Here is a 19,488-nt window from a genome sequence, read left to right as displayed (position 1 = left end):
CCAGTACATAGCTTCTTGCTGGAACCACGATGGGGACCCTGTGGAGCTCTTGAAGTTGGGAAATCAGTTGGCTAAATTCAGACAGTGCCTGCAGGAAAATCCAAAATTTTTGCAAGAAAAAGTAAAACAGTATTTTAAGGTAAGAAAGTTGGATAATTCATTTCTCTAATTTTGAAGTTGAATTTTATACTAATGAAAGGAATATTAGGAACATAATCTATACATTTAAGTAATTTCTGTTAATGGGTGACTTAATTTCTAATTAAAAATTTAAATTCTTACATTAACTTAATTATTTTCCAGATTGTAATGCAAGTTGATATGTTTTTTTTAGATGAATGTACATGTGCATTTTTAGTATGTGAATATATGTATGTGTGTATGAACAAAACATCTGCATATATTGTTCTTTTATTAGTAGAAAAATATAAAATATGTGAACAGTCACCCAAATGTAATGAATCTTCTGGTCTTCATGAGTGAATTCTTTTGATGCTTGCGCGTTTGTTTTCTCAGATTTTTAGGCAGTTGTGCTTGATTGCCTATTCCTTGCTTTGTACTCATTACTATGGTAGAACTTTTAAAAAGGGTTCCCGTGGTGGGAGAGACTGTTGTCTGCTGTGAAGGGGAACTCTCCAGTAGGTTGCATTGTTTTAGACATGAGATACGATTTAATAATTTGACCTGCAGTTTCTCTCAGCTGTTGTAAGTTATTTTCCATGAACTTTCTGGTGTCTTCTAGTTATCTCACCTCTGTTTGTAGTATTTTATATGGGAGCATTTTGTGCATGTGTAGTTTTTTAATTGTTGAATCAAGGAAAGGACATGAAGTCATCTAACGTTAATTTTTATATTACATCAACATGTATTTTGTTCTAATAATTTATGAAGTATTGAATGGGAAATGTTCTAGCCTTTTAGAAGTTAATAGTAGAATGAACACTAGACAAAAAATAGAATTCTGTATTATCTTCAATTTAGACTAAAATCCAAGATCTGTAGTACTTAAAAGTGCAAACCTTTTCACAACTAAGATGTAACGAAAATGTTTAGTACTGATATGTTTAAGACCTAATGGCCATAATAATAATAGTAGAGTAACAGCATATATGAATTCTGTGCCTGCTACGTAGGCAGGTATGGTGGTAAGCATCTTATAAGGCTTGTGTACTTGCATCGGCAAAACAACTCTTGAGGTGCCTTCTATTATTACTATTTTTAAAGTGGGAAAGTGGAACTACAGGACCAAGAACACACCAGCAGAAGCTTGTTGAGTGTTAGGATGTAATAAGATCTTGTTTTCACTTGGCTTTTGTTGTTGCTGTGGTTGCTGCAGAATAACCAGCATAAGCTGACTTTATCGATGAGGCCAGATGACAAGTATCACGAGAAGCAGGCACAGGTGGAAGCCACGAAGCTCAAGCAGAAGGTCGAGGCTCTGTCCCCCGGAGACAGGCAGCAGATCTACGAGAAAGGTCAGAGGCTTCCTTCCGAGCTAGCAAGTCCCTAACCTGCACTCGGGCCTAGTGGACTTGTTAGTGAGTTAGTAGTTGGAGGCAGGTATTATTTCAACCAACAGGTGTCCACTGGGCGCTGACAGAGCCCACGTTCGGTGCAGTGAGTTCAGATACTCTCAGAAAATCACCCGTGTAGCTCAGTAGGAAACACAGGAGTCACTGAAAAGAAGTAGCTTGAAAACATGTATTTCTTTTACAGATTTCATAAATACTTTTTGTCAGGTGCCGTAATATGCCAGTACCATTGTTCTGTTGCAGTGCGTGTTGCATGGCCTGTGAGCAGTGTGGACGGAGCTGTGTGTTGGGAAGAGGCCTGTCTCAGACATAGAGGGTCTGTGCCAGCCGCAGAGCAGCACCAGGATTCTGTGGGACAGGCGTGGGGCACACAGGGATGGTGGAGTGGTGGGTATGGAGGGAAGACAGCGTGTGTGGGGGAGACGGGTGTGTCCGCTGGCTCTGGGGAGGGCCTGTGTGGAAGATGGGGAGCACACAGGTGCTTCATGTATTAAGGCGGGAGAACTGCCGGGTGAGTGAGCAGCGTGGCTGCAGACTCCTTCAGGATAGTTTTGCAGAAAAATAGAGAAATTGGATGGAGAAAACTGCTGAGAGGCAATTAGACACCTAAGCGTGACATGACGACCTAGGCTAGGTTGGTGGGAGTGAAAAGGAAAGTGAGACGGGGATTAGCAGCCGCTGGGGGAGCAGCCGGATAGAGCAAAGGAAGGGAGAGAAGGGGACACAAATGGATTCTCAGAGGGAGTTCGGCCTCTGGGAAAAAACATTTGCAAAAGTGGTGTCTGATAAAGGCCGGTATTCAGAATATACGAAAAAGGAACAATTCAGTAATGAGAACATACAACCCAATTAACACATGGGCAAAAGATTTTGACAGATATCATCTAAGAGATCCTAATGGCAAATAGGCACATAAATCATTACATGGGAAATAATCTCATTACTTTCTTAGGGAAATGTATCATCATTATTAGAAAAATGCAGATTAAAACTACAGTGATGTACAATTATACACCTACTAGAATGACTAACATTTTAAAAATTACTGCCAGCACCAAATGTCGTCAATCCTGAGAGGCGGGGGAGTGCTCGCACGCTGCCAAAGGTGCCAAAATGGTGTGGCCACCTAGGAAGCAGGGTCACAGTTCTCACAGCGCCAGCAAGCACGCACGGACCAGGAAGGCCCTGCTCCTAACGTTCCTTCAAGAGAAATGAAAACAGGTGTCCGCACAAAACTTGAAACAACCCAGATTTCCATCAACATGTACATCCTTACAAAGAAATGCCGCTAGCTGCGAAGGAGCGCAACAATGATGCACGCTTGGTATTGGTGCGTCTCGAAGCTTCCCACAAAGGGAAAGAAGCCGGGCGCAAGATGACATCCCGAGGCCATTCATGGGAAGCCTAGATGTGGCAAAGCTGCAGGGACAGAGGCCCAGAGTCGAGATGTGGTTGACCGTAGTGGGGATGGGAGAGTTCTGGGGTGCTAGAAAGGCCAGTACTGCAATGTGGTGGCTTCATAACTCGCCACAGTTGTCAGAACTCAGTTGAGTCTTTAAAATTGTGAATATTATTGCTTGTAAGTTATGTATTAAGCCTTTTAAAAATAGATGGAACACATACACACATGCACTTTTCCTGTTAAAAAAGCTAGTTGGGCTGAGATTCTGTGAGAAATTGTCAGGCTTGTCAGGAGGTAAGAGTGGACGTTAGGTGCAAAGTAAGTGACTCCATTTTGATCATGCTAAGTTTGAAGTTACATCGTGTAAAAGAAAAATTAATGTCAATTTGTAACCTGCTCTTACTCTTTCTATCTGAATTCTTGTTTAGAGACAACTTTTTTTGCTGTTTTTTTTGTTTCTTCAAGATGGAGTCTCACTCTGTCACCCAGGCTGGAGTGCAGTGGCACAACCTCGGCTCACTGCAAGCTCCACCTCCTGAGTTCATGCCATTCTCCTGCCTCAGCCTCCTGAGTAGCTGAGACTATAGGCGCCCGCCACCACACCTGGCTAATTTTTTGTATTTTTAATAGAGACTAGAGACAACTGTTTTAAGCTCTATTTTTTTTTCCCCCTTATTAAGCTCTGTTTTGTGATAATTGACAAGCTCCAATCTTCCTGCTTTTAATTGAAATTATTCATGAGTACACAAGATAATTCCATGAGTAGGCAACAGGTTGTACATTTCCTAAATTACTTCATATTCGTGGCCTGGCCTCAGAGCTGTGCTTTAAGAAAATCCAGCATACTGTAGTCCAAACCAGTAGGTTAATGAGCGGTGCTCACACTACAGATTTCTCCTTTACACACTCACTGCGTAGCTCCTTTAAAGGAGGGCACAGTGCTAGTGCATTGAATGGTTATTTCAGGTCAGTAAGTCTTAAAGTGTGCACAGCAGTGTTAGGATTCTGTGAATTAAAAGCCAATCTGTAGAGAACAACAATGCAGAAAAGGGGAATGGGAAACTGTGTAGTAGAAGCTTGCATCTTCCGATTTCTGGTCTTGTGTGTGTCTTAAGCACTATGAAGGGGTAAAGCCCCCACCATCAGGGAGTGTGTGATGTGCTGAAAGAAAACAGAGAAGAGAAAGTGCCAGAGGCTTTTGCTACCGACTATGAGTGAGTGCGTTCCGAGAAGGAGCTCTGGATGTCAGGGTAGCTGTGGCGTGCTCTAGCGCGGGTGGGCCCAGGGACCATGGGGGAAACTGGGTCAGGGAAGACCAGGAGGGAGCTTTGTGGCAAAGCCACAGATTAGAAAATCTCCGAGTGGTGTGAGGTCGGGAAAGTCAGGATGTTAGGTAGGTGGCGAGCAGACAGGGGAAGCCTGCAGAGCCCAGGTCTGAGCTCCGTGCCATTGGGAGCCTGGGCTCCAGATGCTGCTGGGAGCAGGGGTGGTTGTTAATGGCAGTTGCGCCTCCAGAGGTGGACAGAAGGGCTGGAGCCCACGGTGGGGCACCTGTGGAGGGATGACACTGCCTGAGATGCTCAGTGCACCCCAAGGTCCCGTGTCTAAGTGCGTGGCACACTCTCAGGGAACTTCAGAAGGTAGAAATGGAACATGGGGGAGGTCAGCCCAGCAGACACCAGGAGTGCTGTCTGCGGGGACTGAGTTAAAGCGGGAACTGGGCACAGCCCTTTCCAGGAGTCGTGGAGTCATGCGTTTGTGTACTTGCCTGGCTCGGTGTAGCACTGTGAAGCCACTTCACTGATGGCCGTCAGGGCGGGGAGCACGCCTGGGTCTTCTGGATCCTTCGCATAGGCTGTGGCTCTGTGGAGGAGTCTGCTGTGAAGGTGCTGCCTCCCTCATTGATGCATGGACTCTCAGGCCCAGGAAGTGTCTTTCTAAGCACCACTGTAATTTGTGTGATTTATACACTTGTGTAAGTCTTTTGCTGAAATTAGTGAAAATGGAACAATAGAAAACAAGTACAGGGCCAGGTGCAGTGACTCAGGCCTGGAATCCCAGCACTTTGAGAGGCCAAGGTGGGAGGATCACTTGAGGTCAGGAGTTGGAGACAGCCTGGGCAGCATGGCAAAACCTCGTCTGTACAAAAGAAAACAAAACAAAAACCAGAAATCAGCCAGGTATGGTGATGTACACCCCTAGTCCCAGCCACGTAGGAGGCTAAGGCAGAAGGATCACTTGAGCCCAGGAGGCAGAGGCTGCAGTGAGCTGAGATGTGCGCCACTGTACTCCAGCCTGGGTGACAGAGCCAGACCCTGTCTCAACAAATTTCAGTCCAACAAGAAATGGTTTAAAAACTCTAAAAACAAGTTGAATCTATTTAATTGTAAAGTTTGGAGGGGTGCAGGAGAAGCTGCTTGAGCAAACCCCACCACTCCCCAGCAGAATTGTTCAATAATTGAAAATGAGAATTAGGAAAAGGGCTACCGACTAAGCAGGTTATTAGTGCGTCTAAATCTGGTCAGCCTGGAAATAGGAGATAGTTTGCAAACCACGTGCTCCTGTACTCCCCACACTTGTCATGGACGGCTAATTCTGGATGTTAAGATAATAACATAGGAGATAAGTTGCATCAAACCTTTTAATTATGGCCCTGAATATTCCTTTTTCTTGTTTCTATTTTAGGTTTAGAATTACGGACTCAACAAAGCAAACCTCAAGATGCCTCTTGTCTGCCAGCATTGAAAGTTTCAGATATTGAGCCCACCATACCTGTCACAGAGTTGGACGTGGTCCTGACAGGTCACTGTGAACACTCCGCTTTTCCCGGGTCTCGGGTTCCTTGGGGAAATTAAATATCACTCCTCACAGAAGCAGTAGAGTCACGTCTTGGAGGTTTTCCCTGAAACACTTGAGCAGCCCTGTGTGTTCATAGTCTTGCTCTACATGTGTCTTCTGCCTTGTTCTTAACTCTCGGTGGTGATAGACTTGTTCACTCAGTAAGAGCCTGTGTGTGTATTCCTGAGAGGGGTTTGATAGGGCGCTCTGATTTCCTGCTTCTGGAATCAAATGAGGACTTGGGTTATGCTGTGACTGTATTAAGTGCAGTTTTAAAAATAGAGGCATCCTCAGAGCCCTTTGTCCCAACTGTTTACCCTGCCATCAGCATAGAGGAAGCAGAGGGACAAGAGGCCCCGGAAAGGTGAGTGCTGAGTTGAAAGGGAGTTGGAGGCCGGGTTTATCCCCCTGCCATGTCCTGGCATTTCATTCCATGGCACGTTTTGTTCCGTGACACGTTTCGTTCCATAGCATCTTTCCTTCTGTGGTACTTTTTGTCCCGTGGTCTGTCACTGCTTTTGGGTTCTCAGGGTGCCCCTTTCTCTCTGGCTCCTGGCTGGTAGCAGGAGAGGCATCTTTGGGGTAACCTCACCTGGGACGGTGTTGATGCTGAGCTTACCAGCGGGTGTGGCCGGACGTGAATGAGCCGAGGGAAGCATGGCTCTCACTTGTACCTCGAGGACGGGGATGGGATTTCACCCTGGGCATCCCTGTGTCCTGTGAAGCGTCTCCAGCCCGCCTTTTGTCTTCTGATAGCGCTTGTCGTGTTTGTATCTCATTTATTTTCATGTGTGTGTACGCGCATGTGAGTGGAAATCGAGGCTGACATCCCTCTGATCTGTTAACCCTGGCAGTTTTTGTCCGTGAATCTCATTAAGTGTTTGCTAAGAGTGAGAATAAATCAGTCATCCTTCCGCGCCTTGGTCCCTCCGCTGGTCTAGGGCGCTTTGCTAGGTAGGGACATGCAAAGCTGAATGCCCAGCCCTCCCTTGAGGTCAGGACGAGTGGGTGGGGAACACCAGGAGCCTTGTTTGGGGCCTTGGGGCAGCCTTCTGTTGTGGGGCCAGAGGGTGGCAGGGCCTGTTGGGGAAGATGAGCAGTGCTGGGGACAGGTGCGATGTGGGCCCAGGGTTCTCGGGGGCACCTGGTCGGAGTTCCTTCTGGTTGACGGGGAGAGGTTGGGTAACTGGAACTCGCAGTTATGAGACCAGAGGGTCATGGTTCCGTCCTTCCTTTCCCACTCCTTGGAGAGCACGGGTTGCTTTACTGTTGAAGACAGTTCCAGTTTTTAGTCATGAAAATACAATAGGGAAATTTATATAAACTCTAGTATAAGTCTTAAACCTCCATTCTTGAACAAGCAATAAATAGCATTGTTTTTAAATATTACAGGTGGTTAAAATTTTACTGGCAACAATAAAAATTAAATCCCTTTTGTTTTTCTAGCTGGAGATATCCCTGTTCAGTACTGTGCCCAGCCCACCAATGGCATGGTGTATTTCCGGGCCTTCTCCAGCCTGAACACGCTCCCCGAGGAGCTGAGACCCTATGTGCCCCTTTTCTGCAGCGTCCTCACCAAGTACGAATTGCAACACACCTTTGTGTGTCTAATGTCTGCTTTGTGTGCATATCTGTATTGTTCTAATGCATCAGTAGGAATTACCTTCAGTGAATCACAACTTAACAATGTTAGTGTGTAAGTATGGTGTACAATATATTGGTTTAGAATTTTTTATGAAAGTAACATTTTCTTACTATATTACATTGAAATATTTACGAATCTACGGTATAATGTAAGGGGATACTTATAGATCTGTATCTCAGCATATGAATCTGTGAAGCTTTGGAAAGGATTGATGGTTTGATCTGAAAGTGTAAGTAATTGGATGTGCAGCGTGGCCCAGGGCTGCCTTGGGAACAGGTGTGCCTGCTGCCTGCATGGCTCCTCCTCCAAGCCGACCCTGCAGTTGCTGGCATCCTCCCTAGGTGGGGTGTGCACAGATCTAGAAACACACACGAGTGCACACATCAACACTTGACTTTTTGCCCAGCTCTGCCATGGCCAAGGTTGCAGGACAAGCAGTAGACAGGGCTGTGGGCTCCCCCGTTCCCATCCAGGATAATAGGGCGACAGGGAACCTCTGCAGCCAGCTTCAGGGACCACTGCCCAACCTGACATGCAGCTGGGGTCTTCCCTTTGTGGAGATGAAGTTGTCTGCATGCTGCAGAAAGCTACGTGGCTGTGACACCTTCTGCACCCTGGCTAAGGGTCCGCTCAGATGGAAAAATATCTTCAGGGTTTTGAAAGTTGCCTGCCTTTCTTTTTAAATATAGCTGCCACTGTTCATTCTTTTGTAGCAGTTCAGAAAACACCTCATGGTCATTCCCTTGACTCAATTATTGCTGGCATTAGCAGTGTCACTGTGAATGTTTCTTTCAAAAGCATGAGTGCTGAGAGGAAACTGCTTTTCTTAAAAACTTAAAAAATCTTTAGTCTTCGGACTCCCCCACCCAGGCTACCAGACATTTGAGCAAAGGAAGTATCATGGTGATCTGGGCAAAGAGAGTAGGGAGTACTCATAAAACACTTATTGAAAAGCTTACGACTGGAAATGCCTATTTTGGAATGTTGTTTTGAGTGCAGACATTGGCCGCCCAAGTGTCTTGTGCCTCTGGACACTGACTTCCCAGGCGGGAGAAACTGGGGTCTCCCTGGGGGAGGGGGCGCGTGAACTCTCGAAGGCAAAGGCCAGAGTGCACCTGCTTGATAACCTTCGAAGTGTAGAGAGGTTGGCAAAGCCGCGGTTACTGAATTAATGGAAGCAACTTGTAATTCAAGATGCACGATTTTAAAAATGGTTCAGTAAAGACTGCCTTGTAATCGGGGCGATGCTTCTCTGCTGTGTCAGGCTGGGCTGCGGCCTCCTTGACTACCGGGAGCAGGCTCAGCAGATAGAACTGAAGACCGGAGGGATGAGCGCTTCTCCCCACGTGCTCCCCGACGACTCGCACATGGACACCTACGAGCAGGTAGCCTGTTACCGTCAGATGACAGCTGCGGTGGGAAGCTTTTCTCCAGTGTCTGTCACTGATTTGGCCGTAATTCCTTTCTTCTTCTGTGTTTTCTTTGGTTCAGGGTGTGCTTTTCTCCTCTCTCTGCCTGGATCGAAACCTGCCAGACATGATGCATCTATGGAGTGAAATATTTAACAAGTAACTTTATTTGCAAGGGTTGTCCATTCTTGGGGTGTACTAGAGGCCTTTGTTTGAAGTGCTTTAAAGGAGACAGTTGTACTCGTGTGTGCTGTTGATTTCCAAGTCTGACTTTTACTTATAGTTCATACGGACTTATAAAATTTCTTTGGTTGTTAAAGTAGTCTGAAAACTTAATCAACTTTCCATGATACTGAAGGGACATGATGAATGGATCTCCAGGAATTTTTTCTTCTTTTTCCATAGCCCGTGCTTTGAAGAAGAGGAGCACTTCAAGGTGCTGGTGAAGATGACCGCCCAGGAGCTCACCAATGCAATTCCCGACTCCGGGCACCTGTACGCGTCCATCAGGGCAGGCCGGACCCTCACGCCCGCAGGGGACCTGCAGGAGACCTTCAGCGGGATGGATCAGGTGGGAAGCTTGGAAGGAACCTCTGTTACTCTGGTTTAGCCACATTTTCCAGAGTTACTGATTTCTTTGGGAATACATTAATTTACATCCCAGAAATGCTAACTTCCTAACTGACTAAATATAGGGAAGAATTGGTCGGTTGGTTTTAACTCATCTTCCTCTTTGTACCACCCCGCACCCCAGTTCCAGCCCTCCTCAAGCCACGCACTCACACACATAACCCCTGTCCAAGCAGGGTTCTGATGTCACGGGTGCTTGATTCAGACTGAACGGGTCTGTTGTGGCCTCTGCCTCTCTCTGAGTGAGCTTCCTCTGGCTCAGGTGCGGCTGATGAAGAGGATTGCAGAAATGACAGACATCAAACCCATCCTGAGGAAGCTCCCACGTATCAAGAAACACTTGTTAAATGGTGATAATATGAGGTGCATTTGTGATTTGTTTCTAAATAATTTATGATTCGTTCTATTAAGTATAGTTTTTAGGTATTTTTTACTTGTAGAAACTTCAAGATAGAGTGCTTGGTAAAGGTAAAGTTATAGAATTTATTGTAAATGTCAAGTGTTCTAATTAAGTAAATATTTTAAGCTTATTAAAACTTGTAGGAGATGGGGAAGAAAGCAGGCTAATTTTGTTCTAGAAGTGCAAATAGGTAGAGGGCAAGTAGTTATATTGCTTCCAAAAGCACATGGTCCGTAACTGAGATATCTGTAAAGGTGAGCTTGCTGAAGACCAGAGTAAAAGTGCAGTTTCTTATAAAATTATATGATGCTTTGAGGAAACATCTGGCAGCTTAGTCCTGTACCTGCTGTTGGCCTTATGCCCTCAGCTGTGTGAGCATGAATAAAGTTTAGAAATGATTAACAGTTTATTTTCAGCATCTTATTGTCAGTGACATTGATGTATTTGTCAGTATTTAACAAGAAAATGTTTGCTGAAGTCACTTGTCCTTCTTCACAGAGAGTCCTGATGCCTTTCCCCAGTCATGTCTTGAGAATCCCTGGCAGATTCTACAGGGCGGTCTGTGGGTGGCCAGAGGTGAAGCCTGGCGATCAGGGTCTCTTGGCATTGGGCTCAGGCAGGCCTGGCTTCCAGTGCCAGGCCAGCACTCACGCTCGCTCCCAGGCGGTCCTGGGCAGCTGACCCACTTGCGTCTTCTGCTGCCTCCTCCATAAAACCTTCCTTTGCAGGTTTATTGTAAGGAATAAAAGAAAGAATATCTGCAAGGCAGCATACATGCCTGGGATATAGTTAGTATTAATATAATGGTACCTGCTGTTACTTTAACTAGAATAAGTTTAGGATTTACAGCCAAAAGGAAAAAATATACACTCTGTCAATATACTGTAGAGTTCAGGTAGCTTTTATATGATAGTATTATTTGCAATTCTGTAGAATTTGGAAGAGTTCTATTTTCATGTAACTTTGAGAGCATGGTAATTTTTTGTACTTTATAATGTTCTGCTTTAACAACCAGTTCACATTTTCAAATTGATGACTTCTGGACAGTAATTTTAAAAGTTGTCAGTGTTTTGATAGTATAATTCTGAAGGCATAGTTAGCAGATCTTAATAGTCTCTGTATTTTCTTTGCTCTTCGGAAGAACAAGAGTTTAGAGTCTCAGGCTCCGCGTCTGGACGGCTTCGTTAGCTGCCACACTGAACTGTGCAGAAATCTCTTGATAACCTGAAGCACTGCAGAGCAGGGAGGCAGCTGTGGTATTTCCACATTTGGCTACTGTTTCTTTTAACACTTTGAACATTTTCTATAAAAACAACATTATTGAGTTATTATACAAAATGTGATGAATTACTAAAACTGTTTTTTCTAACAGTGGTTTTATGTATATGTAATTTTTCAAACAGGTGTTCAGTGAATGCAACTCCTCAGCAGATGTCTCAGACAGAAAAAGCAGTCGAAGACTTCCTTAGAAGCATAGGTCGGAGTAAGAAGGAACGGAGGCCTGTGCGCCCACACACGGTCGAGGTATGTACTGATCGTGCTGGCGCCCGGTGAGCACCTGGCAGGTGCCAGGAGCCCCTCTCATGTTTTACACATATTAACTCAATTCTCAGAACAGTCCAGCATGTGGGGGTTGATATCCCCCGTACACAGATGAAGAAACTGAGGTTCAGGAGGATTAAGTATCTTGTTCGGTGTCGGCCCAGTTAAGTGAGTTCAGACCCTGCGGTGTGGCCTTAGATCCTGCACTCACTTCTGTGCCTTGCAGTGAGTAGTCTGATAGGAAAACAGACATCGGCTGGAATACGCTGTCAGAGGAATGGTCCAAACCGTAGCCTGAAGGCTGTTTACTGCTGTCTCTGTGACTCATGAATCCATGGATTTGACGTGGAACAGTGACGTCGGTGCTAACTAACTTAGTAAATGTGATTAACTGAGAGAGTTGTAGTCTAGTTCATGGATGTCGGTAGAGAAGCCATGCTGCTCAGTGGAGGAGATTGACGCTCATGTCTTCTCCATTGGTGTCTGCGTATCCCTGGTTCAATTCTGGGTGTGGTCTCTCTGTTGGCCCCTGGGAGTGGAGCCTATGGGAGGTGGCCTCCTGCTGCTCCAGGTTCCTCTGCCTGCAGCCCTTTCACCTCACATGTCCTCTTGATTTGACAGATTAATGACAAGAAAGTGCAGAAAGAAAGGTTAAAATATTTTCTTTGTACCATATAACAAGGCTACCTTTTCCTTGACTGTCTGAAAATTTATTTTAAAATTTTCTTGATTTCTTTTATTCACTTTCTTTTTTTAGTTTTTGTTATTTTGAGACAGGGTCTGTCTCTGGCACCCAGGCTGGAGTGCAGTGGTGCCATTACAACTAGCTGCAGCCATGACCTCCTGGGCTCAAGTGATCCTCCAATCATTGCCTCCCAAGTAGCTGGGGCTACAGGCGTGCACCACCATGCCCAGCTAATTTTTAAAAATTTTTTATTGAGATGGGAGCTCACTACATTGCCCAGGCTGGTCTCAAATTCCTGGACTCAAGCAATCCTCCCACCTCAGCTTCCTAAGTACTGGCATTATAGGCATGAGCCACTGTGCCCAGCCTACTTTTATTTTCTTTTTTTTTCTAAGCGTTTATTATTTAAAACATTGAAATCTACCCCAACACTTGTTATTAGCTCTGTGAATTTTATAAACTCTGTTACTTCTTATATATTTCGAGTGAGTTCTGATTTTTCTCTTTTCCCTTGGAAACTTGATTTTCAGAAACCTGTGCCCAGCAGCTCTGGTGGAGATGCCCACGTTCCCCATGGCTCCCAGATCATTAGGAAGCTGGTCACGGTAAGAACCACAGCCCATCCAGGTTCCCAGCGGGCCGGTGCTTCCCTCCACAGCTGTGTCTGCCACTGATGGTGAACGTTCCTCCGTCCGCCTGTCCGTGGGGCTGGCATGTCCCTAGAGTTGCGAGTTCAGTGCATCCTGAGCCTTTTCTCTCTGAGATAGTGCTGAGTGAAGGCCCTGGTGGGGGTGTGTCCTCCTGTGCCGAGGAGGTGAGGGCCCTGGTACCGGGTGCGTCTTCCCTGTGCCCAGGAAGAGGGCCACTGCTCCAGGTGATCTCCTCCCAGGCAACTCACCCTCCTTTGAACGTAGCTCCTGAGTCGAGTCGATGCCAGTGGAGTGGCCTGACAGATCCTTTCCGTGACTCAGCCTGGTGCTGATGCTGTTTGGTTTGGTTCCTTGTGGAGCAGAGTGATTTAACACATTCCTATGGTATAATATGATATGACATATAAATATATAACTATGATATAAACGGCGTAGAATGAAATGTTTTTAATTGAACAGTATAAAGCATCATGTCAAGATTGGAGGACTTCATGTCAGTTTTACAGTGAGAAACTGTGTGGAGTGACGGAACTGCAGTGCCTTGCTCTTGCGTCCCAGCACCTGGCTGCAGACTGTCACGGAGATGGGACCCCTGAGATGGGTCCAGTCCCAGTGCCGTGGGCGGTGCATGGCAGCACAGCCGCCTCTCACCTCTGAGATGGGTCCAGTCCCAGTGCCGTGGGTGGTGCGTGCAGCACAGCCGCCTCCGACCCCTGAGATGGGTCCAGTCCCAGTGCCGTGGGGCGGTGCGTGGCAGCACAGCCGCCTCTCACCTCTGAGATGGGTCCAGTCCCAGTGCTGTGGGTGGTGCGTGGCAGCACAGCCGCCTCTGACCTCTGAGATGGGTCCAGTCCCAGTGCCGTGGGTGGTGCGTGGCAGCACAGCCACCTCTGACCTCTGAGATGGGTCCAGTCCTAGTTCCGTGGGTGGTGCGCGGCAGCACAGCCGCCTCTAACCACACCTTGTCCCTCAGGAACCCACCTTCAAGCCCTGGCAGATGAAGACTCACTTCCTGATGCCCTTCCCGGTGAATTACGTGGGCGAATGCATCCGAACTGTCCCCTACATGGACCCAGATCATGCCAGGTAGGAGGGGTGGAGGTCGGGACCTCCCAGGCCTGAGCCTTACGGAAGAGCTTGTTGAGCCTGTTCGAGTTCACAGGGCGTGTTTTAGCACAGGAAGAGTCTGTGCTGACTCTGAATGTTGGACCTGGGGCTGCGTGAATCTACGAGCGCTCCTCTTTAAACAGCAGTCTTCATGAACAGAGGCCCAGCTTTAGAGCCAGTCATTTTTGTGAACAATTGCTATTATTGAGGAGTCCTATAAACAAAACAGATATCTATGACCCTAAACACAGACTCCTTTCAAAATGCCCCATGTACTCACCTCATCTCTAGGTAAAAATTGAATGAATTTAGGCTGAGACTTCTGATAAACATGGTAGATTAAGCCTTCATGAAGACAGATGCATGAATGACAGCAAAGGCAGATCAAGACATGAAGCTACAAGGGAAAGAGTGGGAGGTAACCCAGGCAGCCATGGGGGCTGCAGGAGAACCTCATGAGCCAGACTGTGGGTGGGTCGGGGTGTGGGGGTGCCTGACCCGGGGCCACAGAGGGACAGGGCAGTGGGGAGAAACCAGGTGGTCCTGCAGATGGCAGGGCTGGAGGCCGCCTCACAGTCCCTCTAAGCAGTTTATCTCCCCCGTCTCCCCACCAAGTCAGAAGCTCAGGGAAGGAGGCCCTGGGTTGAGCGGTTGAAGCTACAGCCGAGAGTCAGGGTCAGGCCTGTTCCCAAAGAAGTGGCATGGGGCGAGGGGGTTTGCAGCCTACAGACTGGCCCTCCAGCCCCTTCTGAACTGCGGCTGCCCCTCGGCTGTGTTCATCTCATCTGGGGAAACTGGCCAGACCAGGAGGACAGACCCACAGACATGCACCTTTGGGGACCTGTCAGTTGGGTGTGTATGACACAGATATGTGCAAACATGCTATCTCCCGGAAATTCACTTCCTGTGTCCTTGTCCCAGGCAGTACCCCCATGAGGGACTAAACCAAGGAGTGAGCCTGGTAGACAGGGGGAAGGCAGGCTTAGGCCTGGGCAGCCTGTCCTGATTTGAGAAGGAGCCGGGCCTCCGGGGTGCACGTGTGTCACAGTAGGGCCACAGATGGGGAGGTGTGTAGGAGCCAGGCGGGAAGACACGTGGGGCTGCAGGTGGGGGCCCAGAAAGAGCTGGCTGTAGAAAAGAGGTGTGTGGTCAGCTGCTTGGTTCATTTATTTCCATATTTGTAGAAGATGAACAGATCTGTCTGTTGTGCTGGCAGAAGAGTGGTGTCTGTTTCCACCATCCAATAGGAAAATGTAGACAGAAAACACTAAAAATGTGGAGGTTCCCCCCGGGCAATGGGATTCTAGATCTTTTTTTCCTTGTTTTTTGTATTTTATAATCTTTCAACAGTGAGCATGTGTTTTTAACATACAAGTAATATAAATTTCTCAAGAAGAAGAATGCATGGACGGATGGAACGCCATCCCTCCTGGTGCTTGTGGAGACTCCATCCCCCAGGGTCTGGCTCCAACTTCACTAGTCCCAGCTGACGGCGCCCCAGCCACCCGAGTGGCGCTGGATTTCTCCTGGAGGACCCACATGAGATGGTCATGACTTTTCCCACCACAGCCCCTGGGAACACGCCCACTCCCTTGATTTCCCACCTGGCCTATTTGACTCCCTTCATCTGCTTTAGGAAAAGGCCCATCTGTGGAAGCGGCGACCTGGGGCTGATCTCACCACGGGCGTCTTCAAGGAGCCTGTGTCTTTGCTGCAGACCCTACCGTCATTGTCTGCCCTGCCTTCTGTCGGAGGTGGATGTGTTCTAGAATCATCTAGAATGTGATGTTACCGTTTGCAGTGGAAGGCAGAGGAAATCGGTCCTATTCCTAGAAATGCGCTTTTTCGGAGAGTGTGTGTTTTCTTAAGGGATTCCTATAAAACTCACTTCAGTTTCCTTTTTTTCCATATTCTGATGTGAGACATTTAAATAAATCTTCATTTGCACATTTGCCTTTACAATAGAAATAATCTCTTTCTACTTCACCAGATTTTTAAAATGCCACATATGCATTGGAACAAGTTAAGCAGTGTGGTGCTGGAAGTGTTAAGATTCCCTCCCCACCACCTTTCCCCTCAACCCTGTAATCTAAGCCAACTGTTTGAAAATTGTGCTTCCTTGTGCTTTTTAGTTTGGGTTAATTAAAAAGAAAATCTCATGCCTGTAAGCCCAGCACTTTGAAGGCAGGAGGATCGCTTGAAGCCAGGTGTTAGAGACCAGCCTGGGCAACAAAGCTAGACCCTGCCTCTACAAAAACTGTAAAAATAGGCGTGGTGGCATGCACCTGTAGGCCCAGCTACTCAGGGAGGCTGTGGTGGGAGGATCCCTTGAGCCCAGGAGTTCAAAGCTGCAGGGAGCTGTGATTGCACTAATGCACTCCAGCCTGGCGACAGAGCGAGACCCCATCTCTTAAAAAAACAAGACCAAAATATGGGACCATCATTTATACAGCATTATTTTACAACTTGATTTTATTTTCATTTTCATGTAATCCAATAATTACTTCATTGTCTATGCTTTTTTATCAGTCACAGTGTTAACTTGCATTTTTTAATCATTTCAGTCTTAAAATCCTTGCACGTTTGATGACTGCTAAATTCTTGCATACAGAAATTCGAGAAAAAGGCGGCGCTTATGGCGGAGGCGCAAAACTCAGCCACAATGGGATTTTCAGCCTTTACTCTTACAGGTGAGTTTTCCTCTAGTTCACACATTGGGATGCACACGTTGTTTTAGTCTTCTACTCGTGATTATCAGTGTCATTTTCTTGTTCACTGCAGTAGTGTGCTGCTTTTCACTTCTTGGGCACTTAGCCACACCCAGCAATGTCCTTTCTGGCGCAAGGATTAGGGCCAGCAGCCTCAACAGGAAGCATTCTGCCTTCAGTAAACCCTGCCTTAAGCCAGCATATTTTGGCAGAACACAGTAGTGCCTCCCTCCATGGTTTTGCCTTCCACGGTTTATTACCCACAGTCACCCTCGGTCTGAAAATATTAAATGGAAAATTCCAGACATAAATACTTCCTAAGTTTTAAATTGTATGCCATTCTTCTAAGCAGTGGGATGAAAGTTGATGCTGTCTACAGTACCTGCCTGTTGGTCACTCAGTAGCTGTCTAGGTATCAGATACACTGTGGGTATCCAAGAGCTTCTGTTCACAGAACCCTTGTTTTACCTAATAGTAGCCCATCAGCATAAATTTTATTACAGTATAATTGTTGTATTTTGTTAATATCTTGCTGTACCTAATCTATAAACTTTATCATAGGTATAGGAAAAAAACATAGTATCCATAGTGGCTGTCTGAGGTTGCAGCCCTGCCGTGGGTGTCCTGGAACACAGGCCCCAGGTAACCGGGGCTGCGATACAGCCTGAGAGTGTTCTTAGCTCATTTCAGTTGGAGGTGCCTGATGTGGATGCAGTTCTATTAGCTTTCATAAACATAACATTGTTACTCTAAAACCAATACCTTGATTTTCTATGGCTTTGCTGCCCAAGAGAACATGTATTCTAACACTTTTTAAGAAGGAGCTGGCTGGCCATGGTGGCAAGTGCCTGCGGTCCTAGCTACAGGAGGCTAAGGTGGGAGGATCCCTTGAGCCTGGGGAGGTTGAAGCTGCAGTGAGCAGATTGCGCCACTGCACGCCAGCCTGGGCGACAGAGTGAGACCCTGTCTCGTGGATGCATAGCTAGATTAGGTAGGTAGGCAGGCATGTAGGTAGATATGTAGGTCGCCATTGCCACTCTGATGAGTTCTCCCCCTTGCTGTGCTGGAAGCCACGCTTCTAGACAAGGATGGGGAAGCAGCTCACAGCCCCTCTGCAGCTCCGAGTCAGGGTGAAGGGAGGGCTGGGCTCTTTGTGTTTACACAAAGGGAAGCCTGGATTGGTCCCCTCAGGCTGATTCCTGTACTACCTGGGTGTGTCTTAAGGGAGATGAAAGGAAAACCTTGGTTTGCTTAATTTTTCCATGTGAGTCTTCTGTAATTTCCCTGTAATCCTGACCTGCTCCCACCCTCCACTTTCCTCTCCTGATGAGGTCACAGAGAGGTGTATTTAAATAATCTGGGGAGGACTTTGTGCAGACAGACCTTGTCTAAGAGGGAGAACGTGTTGAAAGGCTTATGTGATCGGATTTAAATTTCCATTGAGAGTAATTGAGCGATTTGTCAGTGGGCTGTTTGGACTTAAATCAGATGTAAAAGAGCTGTTAACCCATAGATGTTGAACTGTTAAGTCGACAGAGGTTCGTCATAAACTTGTCCATTGGTAAAATGCTTGCCTGTTTATTTCTCTGGGTTCCTTAGGGACCCAAATACAATAGAGACGCTCCAGTCTTTTGGGAAGGCTGTCGACTGGGCTAAGTCTGGAAAATTCACACAGCAAGACATCGACGAAGCCAAACTTTCTGTCTTCTCCACCGTAGATGCTCCTATCGCTCCTTCAGACAAAGGTATTTTGAGTATAACAGTGAGAATCTCAACCCACAGCCTCACAGATGACGTTGCTGTTTTCCGAGTTCCCCGCATGCATGGGTAGGAGCACCAGCTTCTGGCGCCTCCGTCCTTCCTTGTGATACGATTTCCACATCTGACACCCTAAACACGCTTCCTGACATCTGGGCGAGAAGAGTGCATCCTGTCATTTGTTTTACTGACCTGAGGCCCAGTGGGGCCAACCCATGGCAGTGTCCGGGCTCTTTAGGGTGGAAGGAGGACGTGGGCACAGCCCGGACATGGCCACGTTACTCTGTAGAGCCACTTTTCCTCACAACATCATCAGTCTCACGCGGCCCTGACTGCATCCATGCTGCAGAAGCAGGCATTGGTAGGGGTCAGTGTGGCTCGTGGGAGCTGGAGGTTGGGGTGTGATCTCTGGGTTGTTAGACACGTCCCTGTGGTTGAAACATGTATGTGAAATGACAGTGAGATGCCCGTGTCCCCTCCGGGACACGAGTGTACAGCCCACCGTGCGAGCTCCCAGGCGGCGGCTCCATCTTGCCTGTGGTTGACTTCTAGGAATGGACTACTTCTTGTACGGCCTTTCGGATGGGATGAAGCAGGCCCACAGGGAGCAGCTCTTTGCTGTCAGCCACGACAAGCTCCTGGCCGTGAGCAATAGGTGAGTGGGGAGCGGGGGAGACAGCATCTGGGACTGGAAGCCCGCGTGCTGACCTTTAACAGCGCTGACGCAGAAGCCAGTCCTCGCTGATCACACCTGCCTTCCTCTCAGGTACCTCGGCACTGGGAAGAGCACACACAGCCTGGCCATCCTTGGACCTGAGAACCCGAAAATCGCCAAGGACCCATCCTGGACCATCCGATGAGCAGCTGTGGCATTCATGCGCCACTGCACGGGAGCCCGAGACAATATGCCTCTGAGCTGAACATGAAAAGTCATAAATGCTGCTTTTTCCAAGAATATTATGTCATTCTTAAAGTGTCGTCAAAGCCCTTGACTGGCGAGTCAGACAAAAACTCAGATCTATCTTAAGAGCAACCAGGAAGAGGTTCATTGAAATAATCATGCATGAAGCAGCAAAGATGCACCATGTAGAATTTTCACTTTCTACTGACAGGCTTGTTTTACTTCATTAATTCTAGAATATTTATTTAAGAATCTAAAAATAAAGGGCAACTCTGACAACC

The 19,488-nt window shown here is 47.1% G+C and overlaps 1 protein-coding gene across 3 annotated transcripts in view; it reads left to right on the top strand.

The window, feature by feature from the left end:
- PITRM1 (pitrilysin metallopeptidase 1) overlaps positions 1-19,488 on the top strand; it is a 35,465-nt gene extending 15,977 nt beyond the window's left edge. For all 3 annotated transcript variants that reach the window (XM_054436913.2, XM_054436915.2, XM_054436916.1), the window contains 15 exons: positions 5-139; positions 1,337-1,475; positions 5,620-5,736; positions 7,219-7,351; positions 8,682-8,802; positions 8,909-8,985; positions 9,232-9,397; positions 9,719-9,819; positions 11,260-11,380; positions 12,614-12,688; positions 13,707-13,819; positions 16,405-16,530; positions 18,148-18,293; positions 18,859-18,961; positions 19,073-19,488. In XM_054436913.2, the coding sequence (XP_054292888.1) occupies positions 5-139; positions 1,337-1,475; positions 5,620-5,736; positions 7,219-7,351; positions 8,682-8,802; positions 8,909-8,985; positions 9,232-9,397; positions 9,719-9,819; positions 11,260-11,380; positions 12,614-12,688; positions 13,707-13,819; positions 16,405-16,530; positions 18,148-18,293; positions 18,859-18,961; positions 19,073-19,166 (1,767 nt within the window). In that variant the 3' untranslated portion in view covers positions 19,167-19,488. The remainder of the gene's footprint in view (positions 1-4; positions 140-1,336; positions 1,476-5,619; positions 5,737-7,218; positions 7,352-8,681; positions 8,803-8,908; positions 8,986-9,231; positions 9,398-9,718; positions 9,820-11,259; positions 11,381-12,613; positions 12,689-13,706; positions 13,820-16,404; positions 16,531-18,147; positions 18,294-18,858; positions 18,962-19,072) is intronic.

This window comes from Pongo pygmaeus, chromosome 8 (assembly GCF_028885625.2).
Source record: "Pongo pygmaeus isolate AG05252 chromosome 8, NHGRI_mPonPyg2-v2.0_pri, whole genome shotgun sequence".
Lineage (NCBI taxonomy): Eukaryota > Metazoa > Chordata > Mammalia > Primates > Hominidae > Pongo > Pongo pygmaeus.
This window is presented reverse-complemented; position numbering and strand designations above follow the sequence as displayed.